The sequence below is a fragment of the Orycteropus afer genome, unplaced genomic scaffold (assembly GCF_000298275.1).
Source record: "Orycteropus afer afer isolate SDZICR_OR568_19922 unplaced genomic scaffold, OryAfe1.0 scaffold00050, whole genome shotgun sequence".
NCBI lineage: Eukaryota > Metazoa > Chordata > Mammalia > Tubulidentata > Orycteropodidae > Orycteropus > Orycteropus afer.
Window position 1 is genome coordinate 4,155,208 of NW_006921637.1, and position 12,254 is coordinate 4,167,461.

At 42.6% G+C, this 12,254-nt stretch overlaps 1 protein-coding gene across 1 annotated transcript in view; it reads right to left on the bottom strand.

Annotated features, from left to right (window-relative positions):
• Window positions 1-12,254, bottom strand: part of SLC35F3 (solute carrier family 35 member F3) — a 1,079,377-nt gene that overhangs the window by 333,627 nt on the left and 733,496 nt on the right. Inside the window, exon 3 of the mRNA XM_007938509.1 lies at window positions 8,323-8,662. Within this exon, the coding sequence (XP_007936700.1) occupies window positions 8,323-8,662 (340 nt within the window). The remainder of the gene's footprint in view (window positions 1-8,322; window positions 8,663-12,254) is intronic.

The following is a 12,254-nucleotide window of genomic DNA, read 5'->3' on the forward strand; positions in this document are numbered from 1 at the left end:
GACATGAGACAAAGTATATGTGAACTGCTGTATGAAAAGTGAATTTACTCTGTAAATCTTCACCCAAATCCTAATTAAAAAAAAAAAATAAAAAAATAAAAAGGGGGAAAAACTTGGGAAAAGGAAAAGAGAAAAATAAGGGGAACATAAAGAAACTGAGGAAGAGACACGTTTGTAACTATAGTTAGCTGGCTGCCCGGAAAGCAGGTTGATGTGGCAGAAACTGCTGATCCACTGGGTCATGTGCCCTCAGAGGTGAAAAGAGCCTGGCCCTAGTGGGCAGGTCCAAAGGAGAAGGCTTCAGGTATGTACCTCTTGTGATCAGGGTGAGAGAGGCACAAGTGCAGAGTGTGGCTTACCAGTCGCAATTCACTGGCTGGGCCTAGCACCCCTCTGGCACACATAGCCTTTATCCAGTTCCTGCCCAGACTCTAGTGAAAGGCTGGCTTGACACTATCATCTTCAACTGCCCCAACAAAAGTCTTTCTGTTCGCAGAGATGGGAGATGACTGGTGTGAGTGGGCCCCCTCAGAGAGGAGGCTACAGAGGTTTGCCTCTTGTGTTCATTGTGAAAAAGTCTCTCAGTCCCTTAAGCACCCAGTGGGTAAGCTTCAGTTCCTGACTCAGTCTGCTAGGGGTGGAAGTGTCCAGAGATCGTGGCAGAAGGGTGAGGCTTCTCTAATCAACTGGATCGGTGGTAGCAGAAAGAGTATTTACCCCTATGTGGAGCCCTGGTGATGCAGTGCTTCAGGCATTTGACTGCTAACCAGAAGGTTGATGGTCAAACCCACTAGACACTCTGTGGAAGGAAGACTGGGAAATCTGCTTCTATAAAGATTTGCCACCTCATAAACCCAAAGGAGGTCACTATGAGTCAGAATGAACTTGATGGCAGTGAATTTGGGTGTTTTTTTTTTTTTTTTTTTAATGTGCAGAGAAGTTGTGCATTTGTTAGATTAGAAAGTGTATCTCTCCAATCTTCATTCACTGGCATGGGTGTGGCTCCCTTCTGGACACACACAGCCATTTATGCAGCTCTTACCCAGATCAAATCAAACAAGAGATTGTCCTGAGCCCAGTTTCTTCAACTGCCCAAACACTGGCCTTTCACTAGGGCAAAATTCCATGTCTGGCAGTGGTGAGTTTTTTCTCTCTCCCTTCTTTCTCTATGGCTGCCTGTGCCACTGTAAGTGTGACCCACTTCCTTGCATGGTCCTCTCCCAAGTCCGGCACATCTTGTGCTCACCTTGAATTCCTTCTGATGTTTCTACACTGTATCATAATTGTCATGTGGATTCTGTGAAATTATTATTTTTTGTTATTGTTGGTCCCCTCCTTGTCAGCATTTGATGTCTCTGTATTCAAAATGGCCCTGCTTCGTCCAGTCCTGGCCTCTTCTTTCTCCTCAATCACTGAGCTCGCTCCATTTCCCTGTCCAATCAATGTTCAATCTAATTCTTTATCTCCTCATTCAATGTTCAGAATTTGAGGACTATTATTTATATGTGTTTAACTTGTTTTTCCAGGTCTCTGTTGTAAAGGGATTGGGTGGAGTGTGTTAGTAGGACACCATCTTGTCTCTGCCTCCAAAGATGATCTGTCATGAAGGTATTTATGTGCAGTTGTCATTGTTTACCTCTAAGCAGAAGACATGGGCCACATTAAAAATTGCAGTCCCCAAATGTTCTTTCCTGCTTAATCTAAACCAGTTATAAAAACAAAGAAATGAACAAACGATAACAAAAACATCAACTGGACTGTAACGGCTTTGGATATAGACTGTTGCAATATCTGGTTGATGATTTTTGAGAATAAGATAGGAAACTAGACTGTTACAAATTAAGAGGAAAGATAAAGGATAAGTGATACACTGAGCACAAGATATTTTTCTCTTCCTCCTGCAATTTGGCTACTGATTAGAACAGGGCTTCTGCAGGCAGAACTCTTTCTCACTGCACTTCCATTTCCTGGGGCCCCAGGGCACCTTCACCTGCTGGGTCATGAGCTTCTGAGGGATAGGATGTGCTTGGCACTTCCCTCTCCAGTGATGAGCAGTGCCAGGGGCAGAGGGGGGCATCAGAGTGCAGAAATGAATGAACGAGTAATGTTTGGGGTTTGAGTCTAGATGGGGCTGGAGATGCCAGGAAAACCACAGGCATGTACAGACAGACAGGTAAGTTTCCAGCCTCAGGCCAATGCCTCCTCCCACCAGCATTCCTTTTCTTTGGCCTTGTTTTATCTTTTCTTCCATAGCACACAGAAATATCTGACATAATAATAATCTATTTTATTACTTGTTTATTGTATTTCCCTGCTAGTATGTATGCTCTACAAAGACAGTGCTTTTCACTTGTTTTGGTCATTGCCATATTATCAGTGCCAAGAACTCTGCTTGACACACACACACACACACACACACACACACACACATATATATATAAGCTCTGGTAGCATAGTGCCTAAGGCACTTGACTGCTAACCAGAAGGCTAGTGGTTCAAACCCACCAGCTACTCCTCGGAAGGAAGATGGGGCAATCCACTTCCGTAGTGATAGTGCCTTGGAAACCCAAGGAGGGGTCGCTATGAGTCGGGTCCGACTCGACAGCACATAAAAACAACAACAACACACACACACACACACACACATACACATATACAGACATATATACACACACAGAGAAAACATATAAACCCACTGCCAATGAGTTTGTGGAATGATGAAGGAATAGGCTGTATCCTCTTAGGGTGGAGGGGAACTACCACCTAACCCTATAAAGAAGAACTCTTGATGGGTGCTACAGGCCAGAGCATGTCTAGGGTAAGGAAGGACAAGCACTCACCAGCTGTGTCCAATACCTGGGCCTGACACACCCAGGAAAGCAGAGATCTGCTGGGGCACTGGTAATCAGAGCTACCATCACCATTATGCCTGAAAAAAAAGTGAAAATGTTTCTTGGAAAGAAGATTTCCCCTCTATTTTGAGAATTCTTAAATTTGGTAAGAAAAAGACAGGTTTTCTCATCAGCACAAGAGTTTGCTGTAGGCTGAAGGAGAAGTTGACAATTCAAACAAGAAACCAACATCTGTCATACTTTAAAATTTCCACTCAAAATTCTTAAAATTTCTCAGAAACTAAGTGCACCCCTTCCCAAACTGACCGCCACCTCACCTCTGATGTGTAATAGACATAGTGTTTAACCAGATATATATGTGGCACTCTGAATCATAAGATGAAAGTAGCTGTGATTATATCATTCCTTTGCGCTAAAACTTTCTAAGTTTTGTCTAGAGAGTGAACTCCCAACCTCTTGATATTGCACCCAAGCCCTGGTCTCAAGTTAACTTTTAGTTTTAACATCTACTCTGCTCTGTTCTTACCTCCAAGCAGCAGCCAAGCCAGTCTGATTTCCTCCTTCTTGTATTCCATCCAGTTTTTACCACTGTCTTGCTCTCTCTCCTTGTGAGCTCTTTAGAGTCAGGAACAGCATCTGTTTAATCCTCACAATCCCAGACACATGGATATCAAAAAAATGTTTGCTGCATTGGGCTTGCCTCCAGCCTTGCCCCTTCCATTCCATGCTCCCTGAGTTGCAGTAATGCTATTTCTAAAGATCAAATCAGATCATGTCTCTGCTGTGCTCAGACCCTGTGATGATTCCTGCCAATATTCACCTTAGAATTCAAATCTTCTGCAAGGTGAAGGAGGCATGCCAAGATCTGGTCCCTGCCTAACTGCTCAGTCTTCTTTCTTCCCTCAATCCCCTTGCCTCTTGTGTGCCAGCCAGGCCAAATGACTCAGAGCTCTCTTAGGCACCAGGCTCTGTCCAGCCTTTGGACCTTTCCCATGCTACTCCATCTGCCCGGAAGTTCTTGACCTTGTCCCCCATCACTTAGAAGACTATCTACTTAACTTTAAAGAAACTGTTCCTGGGTCACTTCCTCTAAGGAACCTTGCCCCCACCCCTGCGTATACCCCCACCTTGTCTTTCTATCTAACTCCCTTTACCATAAAATAGCCTCCTTGGAGACAGGGGCTATGTCTGATTAGTACCCAGTGGCTAGTCCAAAGTAGATGTTCAATAAATAAGCTTAGGGTGAACAAGCATCTGGATTGCTATTGCTCTCCTCTGTTCCTGAAACTATGAGTGTTGGATGGATATCACAGCTACAAATGTGATACAATTCTTAGGTAAGTCTGGGTAGCCACATATACATGCCAGGCCCTTGCAGACTTTAGGACTAAAGGCTTTGAATTTGCCCTTTCCCCTCTTTTGGCTCAGACTGTTCTTCAGAATTTCTAAAACAGAATCAATTGGCTAGCCCACAGAAGTTTGAAACTACAGAAGTCAGAGGAAAACATCTGTCACCACTATCTCCTTCACCGCATTTGGCAACAGCCTAACAGCAGCAGGTCACAACAGATGCGTGTGAAAACAGGTCACTCCTGTGGAAATTCCTGGAAGAACTACTCTTCTGACAAGAGCACCACTTCTGACTCAGCAGGTCTGCTCTGGGTGGCATCTTGGGCCTGAGAAACCATCTTCCTGCCCAGGGTCAGAGGAGTTAGGAGGTTGAGTGTGCTCACACCAACCTTCTGACAACCTTTCTTTTCAGCTTCTTTGTTGCCCAAATGAACAGCTGTCTTGGAGATGCTAGGCAGCAGTAGCCCATTTTAAGTCACACCAGAGCCCTCCCTGAGTTCTGTGGACTACTGGTTTCTCACAGCATCTCTGGCCAAAGTCAGTGGGAGACCAAAGGAAGAAGGTGGGAGTGATGATTATGTGGGGGACTGAAGCATGCAGCCTGAAAACCCTGGGCAGTGGGGCTGGGATGTTTTCACAGTCACATTCTAATTCCTGTGATTCCTGACAATGGGACTTGAGGAGACTGTTTGCTGTTCTTGGCTGCCCTGTGCATCCACAAGGTCACAAGCAAATTTCTCCAAAATGCAAGATTTGACCAGCACTAGAGGAGCTGGTGGGAGCTCTGGTAGCATAGTGGCTAAGACACTTGCCTGCTAACCAGACGGCTGGCAGTTCAAACCCACCAGCCACTCCTCAGAAGGAAGGTTGGGCAATCCTACTTCCGTAGTGATACTGCCTCAGAAACCCAAGGAGGGGTCACTATGAGTCAGGTTTGACTCGACGGCACATAACAACAACAACAACAGAGGAGCTGGCACACTCCCTAAGAGACACTTGTAATTTAAATAGACTACACAGGTGGAAGATGAACAAAGCCTAGTTACACCCTTCCATATTGCCCATACAAGATATCCCAGTGCAGTGATGCCTCCTCTCACTTATACAGCATTTTTCAGTTCCTAGGGCACCTTGACTTATGGTGTCTTATTTGATCACACACCAAGCAGGTAGCCACTACTTAAATTTATCACCTTCTGTTTATAAAGGGAACTCTGGGGCTCTGAACACACAGATGATGACTTTCCCAGGGGAAATCCCTAGCAAGGAGCAGTGGACCGGGCATGAACAGTCCTCTGAGCCCAAATGAAGTTAACCAAATCAAAAATAAATTCTCCACTGTTTGGAAAGTCCTAGTTCTTATCTTTGGTTAGATTGGCAACATTTGAGAAAATCTCTATCTGAGTCTCAATAATTTTAGGGCCTTTACATTCCAAGTGTGGTCTTTAGGCCAACATCTCCAGCATCCTCAGGAAGCTTGTTAGAAATGCAGACTTTCAGATATCCCAGACCTATGGAAGCAGAGTCTGCCTTTTAAGAAGAGCCTCAGGTGACATGTAGAATGTGACAGTTTGAGAAGCTCTTTGCCAGACAGTATACTCTTCCCTCTCTGGCTTATTTTTCTGGCTTCTTCTGGGTGTGGAGGGTTTGGGAAAAAGGACCTTCCAACTGACTGCTTCCTGATAACCAAAAGAAAATCTGGCTTGTCTTGCCAGATTCCTCTCTTTGAAAAAAGTCTCTACTTTTCTCTTCTCCTCCCCAACTTCCTGCAAAAATACATTTAGCCAAGAGAAACATCTCCTCAGGTGATTCTAGATTTTCCCCAGTATTGATTTTGACAAAAACGTGAAGTAGTAATTTTCATTTATTTCTAGGAATCCTCAAGTTTGTTTAAAGATCTCCCAATCTGAGTGATGATAAAGTCACTGTTTTCTAAGTAAGGTCTGTTATGTTGAGATTTTCCTTTTCCTTTTTTGAGAAAGAATCTCACTTATGACTGAATTCACGTATATAAGTATTGGCTGGAAAGTTAGCAACTATGCTGAGCTTCAGTGCTACCTTCAGTTTGCAATCGGAAAGACTTTAAGAGGAGGAATTAAATTTTATGGTAGAAATTAAGCAAGATTTTAACTGAATTCAATAGCCAAGTTATGATTATTTCTATCCCTGCACATTCTTCTCCAATCCTGACTCATCCTAAATACTTTTTATAGAAGGACAACAAACAAAAATCAAGATGTTTACGTTTTGCTATGTATAACTCATCCTCCTCAATGACCTTTCCTGTTTTCCTACCTTAACTTTTAATCACCAGTGAGCTTTGCTCCTTCAGTGCTGTTTTCAGCACAAAGGTTAAGTAGTGCTGGGCCCTCCCTTTGTTGGTGTTGGCAGAGCCAGTCTTCCCCAGGTTATGATGACATGTTACAGAAGCAGCCTGTGGGGCTGCTCAGGGTAGGCCCTCTCTCAGCCTACATGGTCAAAAGAAGCAAAGATAAAGCATCTTTTCTCCCAGTAATTATCTATCAAGAAAGGGGCACATACATAGTTCATGTTTAGCCCTTTGTTAGATGCAGCAATGTAATACTCCACTCAGTGTAAAGACAGGCAAACTCCAAATTACAAATTAAATACACTTATGGCTAACATCATTTACTGAATATTTGCTTTCGTCTTTGACTAGAAGTAAGCCATTATTCTTCTCTTGCCCTTGGGACAATCTTGGTCTCTATCTGTTCATTTTTTGGATGCTATTCAGAAGAAATTAAATCCTCTTTAACAACTTCTGCTTCTCCATGAACAGTTGGTTTAAGTCAACACTGAGAATGCACAGGCCTGAGTGGGGCATCATGCCTTGTAGTCTCATCTCCAGTAAGGGGAGAAGAGGCAGGCCTCTGTGACTTTGTCCAAGTCCATCAGAGCCTCTCTTTTAGAGGAGTTTTAGTCATGTGGCTAATAACTCACTCTTTGAAAGGAACCAGAACAAATCCCCCTGAAGGTTAAGAAAATGTTGCATCCATACTTCCATCTCTAACTACAGAAGGACATAATGGCTGATCACCAGAGTGAAATTCTGATCAGAGTCTCATCTGTCCCCAAATCTCTTCACTCCTTGTACCCACAGAGACACACCATGATGTTCTTAGTTTTTTTGTGACTTCTAAAGGCACAACTTCAGAACAGAGTTGGTGTTTAAGGCAGATAGTAATGACCAAGGCAATTCTACATGTTTATGAGTTTGGTAGAGAATAGAAAATGAAGATGGGAAGAAGGCAGAGATGAGTGAAGAATTTTCAACTTTCAATATTTTCCTCCAACCTTTGGAAGTGACAAAAGGTAAGTTTCCAAGACCTTTAGCCACCATTATTTCCAGCTCTTCTAACTCAATCTGATGTGAACCAGCAATAAGGCTTTGATACAGCCCTCAACAGGTGTCCACCTTGGGCACCTCAAGACCCAGTGATGGGCATATATGAGCACTATTTTGAACACCAATAATTTGACTCTCCAGGAAGGGAGGAGATCCTTGCTCCATACAGAGGTAGGGGATGGGGTTTGGACTGTGGGCTTGGTTCTAAATGGAGCATCCTTTCAGTGAACTCAATATGAAAAAATACATTCAACAAAGCCTAGAACTGCCAGCCAGATATCAGATTCATGCAATTACATAAAGAGAGGAGGGATGTTTTGGATTGGTAAGTGAATGAGTAATGGAGTCTTTGCAATGAGCATCTCCATGAGGGAAAAATAAGATACAGGAAATGGCTAAATCATTGGGCTCTATGGACTCCCAATCCTCACCCAGGCTGGTGACATCTCTTATGTCTGATGAGGAGCAACCACATGCAAATGAATGCCAATTGCTATGCTTCCAGGGAACCTGCCATGGGTCATCCCTGGAAGATGCCAAGTTCTCATGAAACTCCAAGAGCAGTGGGCCAAGAAGAACAAGTAGTTCAAAAGCCTGAGAGTAGAGAGAGGATACTGATCCTCTCTATCTCCCAGACAGCAGATGCATTCACTATGACATTGACTTCCTCCCACATGGTCCTTCCCAGTGCCCCAGTGCCAGGAACAGGAACATAGCCTCAAAGAAGGCAGCTTCAGGCCAGGACATGCCTACCTGTATCTCTGCTTCAGAGACTGTTTCTCCGCTGACTTGAAGACATGACCCGTGTAGTACATTGGGAAAAACAGAAAGTTCCAGTTGGTAGCAAACCACGTAAGGGTGAAAGGCGCATCGAATGTCTTGAAGGTGACCTTGGCGAGCTGAGTGGAACCAGCCCAGGAGGCACACACGCACAACACCACTGCCACGCCCCAGAAGGCCTTTTTGAGCTGTGCCAGGGAGCATCGCCAACATGGGTGGCCTGTCCTCCCGCTGGCCTCTGCCCCGGCCACCGCCTGTGCCTCTGCTGCTGCTGCCACCGCTGGGGCCGGGGAGTCCCGTGGCCGCTCCTCCCCTGCAGGGAAGAGAGGGTGCCATTAGCAGGGGCCCCACACCAATACATCTGCACCAAGGCAGGGTGGAGGTGAGGGAAGCAAGAGGGCAGCTAACTCTTGGGCATTATCAACCCCAGCCCCTTTGAAAGGGAAGGGAAAGGAAGGCAGTTTCAGTGATGCCATACAAAACTTAAACAGAAATGTTCTCATGACTTTTCCTACCCACCAGAACCTTGATACTCAAAGTAAGGGCCTGGCCTGGCAGCAACAGCATCACTTGAGAGCTCATTGGAAATGCAGATTCTCAAGCTCCCCTACATGCACCCCTGTTGCATCTGAATTTTAATAGGTGAGTTTGGGAAGTCCATCTCCAGAACACACAGATTGGCTTAAATTCTTTCATGATAGTTTATATCAGCTCACGTGTACTGATCCACTTACTGGGTGCTGGGAATTTCTAAAGGAGGGGTCATAGGCCTTGACCTCTAACAGTATCTTGCTACTATTAATTAAAGGCTTGGGTGCCAAGATATTTGTCTCATTTTGCACATATAGCAAAAACAGACATTCCCCCCCCCCTTTTTTTTTTTTCTAAATGTGCTTCCTGCTGCTCTCCTCCAGTCCCACTTCAGATATCTACTTAAAAACCACAAGTATGGCAGCTGCATTGTGAGAGGTTAGGGCACTGCATCTAGATCTGTGTTACTCATGGAAACCAGGCTCAGCCAAAGCTTGGCTTTGTAAGCACTGCTGTTCCCTCAGACCACTGGAAGCCGCAAAATGCATTATTTCCACTGTTTGTTTTTCATTCATGACTGGAAATTTAAACAGAGCCTTCTGCCTATGTAGTGTGTAACTAGGGACAGATGCAAATTTTCAGAAGGTAATCTACTGGCCTTTTACATGTTCCCCCTGGTGCTTAGCTGAGTGGGACACACAAGTGATAAGAGATCATCTCCACTTAAGGGTACAGGATATGAATACAGAATGTATTAGGGTTAAACCTATTCTGTATATGTTCTTTAAATAATAACATCTTACATAAACCACTTTAATAATGCTAATATCCAATCACTGCAACTGAGTTTTGTATATCATACTTTCTGACACATAATCATCCTATGAGGTAAATCCTGATTCAATGTAGCTTATTATACAGGTGTTAGCTAATCCTATTATTAAACACCATCCTTCATATCTGTTTTAGCCAAAGGTAAACATACTATTATGCACCTTGTCAAGGGGAGAAAATGTATTTTACTGGCCCAAATCCTGTTTGCAGGGCTTTGCTGGTCTAAATCTCATTTGACACCATCTGTATTAGCCATCTGATACAAACCATGGTATTTTCAATTGGCTTATGTATATGCAAAAGTTGGATAGTGAAAAAAGAAGACAGAAGAAGAATTGATGTGTTTGAAGTATGGTTTGTCAAAGAATATTGAACATACCACGGACTGCAGAAAGTATGAACAAATCTGTTTTAGAAAAAATACAACCACAATGGTCCTTAAAAATGAGGATGGTGAGACTTCAACTTGCTTAGTTTAGAAATGTCATCAGAAAGGACCAATTGCTAGAAAAGGATACTGTGGCTGGTAAAGTAGAGGGCCAGAGAAAACGAGGGAAACTCTCACTGAGATGGATTGACAAAATAGCCATGACAATGATCATGAGGATGACATAGGGCTGAGCAACATTTCATACAGAGGTCAGAATTGACTTGATGGCAACTAATAACAACACGTATTTCATTACCTACTTTATTAATATTTAATCTCCCCACTGCTCTTACTTTTCACGTGTAGATATCCTAGTTGGAAAGGTCTGGGAAAACCAAATATTTGACTGCCTTTGAGCTTCAGACAAACTGTCTTTTTCCAGCCTGGACTATAGGGCAGGGCAAAGCTGAGTAAGGTCAAAAGCTAGACAGATACCCATCCTCTTGCATGTGTCATCCTTTGATTTCACTCACAGTTAATTCCTGCAATTAAAAGCAAATTTTGTTTCAGACAGAAGTAAACCCATTTCAGTGTATACACTGATCACCTGCCATTTTGGATTAGCCTCTGCAACTTTCATTATTTGGATAATTTGCAAGGAGTGCTGGGGATAAGGGACTGTCTAAACTATCAGCATCACTACTAAAAACTCATACTGAAAAGAAAATTGTGGAGAGGAAACAAAAAGTCCATGCTGAAATGAAATGCACTTTCACAGTACTAATTTCCCACTTGAGAATGGACTCCTGAGGAGATAGAATAAATTCAAGTTCACAACATATTTCTTCATTTAGTGTTTTCATTATGGCAAATAAAGTCTTAAAATTCAAAGAAGGCTAAGCATTGCTTGATGCTGCATAGCTGTTACAATTCAGGAGAAAAATCATTGAATCATGTAATTTTGCATTGCTAAAATGCTCCTATGGGCTAGGATTAAAGAAACTATTCTCTAACTTGTAACCACTCTGAATTATTAAGCAAAAGAAATAATAACATACAAAAGACATTCAAAACTAAAGTCAATAATCTATTATTTAAAAATATTAATTAACATACAAGTAGAACAATATTTCTCAAAAAGTAATGCAGTAACAGATATTATAAGAAAAAAAAAAGGTTTCATGGTCAGTTATGTTTGGAAAACACTAAGTAGAACAAAGATAGATATTTTGCTGTTGTAGGAATATTCAGGTCTAAAGGACAGAGTGAATTTTCAAGAAGCAGCTATAGAATGGGATGCTTCTCAAATGATTTAAATAAGGTCAGGCTAGTGTTCTTTGGAACACACATCAGAAAACACTGGAATCAAAGCCAACCAAAGCTGATTCAATGCAAGCCTCTCATTTCACTGTGCTGAGCCTGCTATAATAACAATCACTTATTATTGATTTTATTATCTCACTTAGTACTCATAGATAACTGCTACCTCATGTAAACTTAGAAATACCCTTTACTAACACTTTTATAATAGTATAAACTAAAAGCAATCTATCACTCAGAGATCTCACTATTGACATTTTTTGTTGCATTTTCTCCAATCTTATTTGTCTTCATGCTACATACACATACACACACATACTCACGACACACACATACACACCACACACACACTCATATGTAACACACATATCATACATATTACACACACACACTCACCACATAACATACACCACACACGCATGCCACACATACCACACATATACACATATCATACACACACATGCGCACATACACATGCACTCACAATACTCACCACATGCATCACACACACCCCACACACATATGCACACACACTACATCCACATTCACACTCATAATACATATATACTTGCACATTCACACACACCACATGCACACTCACAGACACACCACACATAATCACACACATACACATGTACCCATTAGCACACACACCATGCCACACACACATAGCATCTCCACACACAATGCACATATATTCACAAGTCATATTCATGTACACATCATACACCACCCACCCATGCACATTACACACACATCTGTGCCACCAGCACACAAGGATACACTCACACGTTCACTTATGTAGCAAAATTAGGACTGTATTATGTTTTCATCCTGCCTTTTTTTTTTT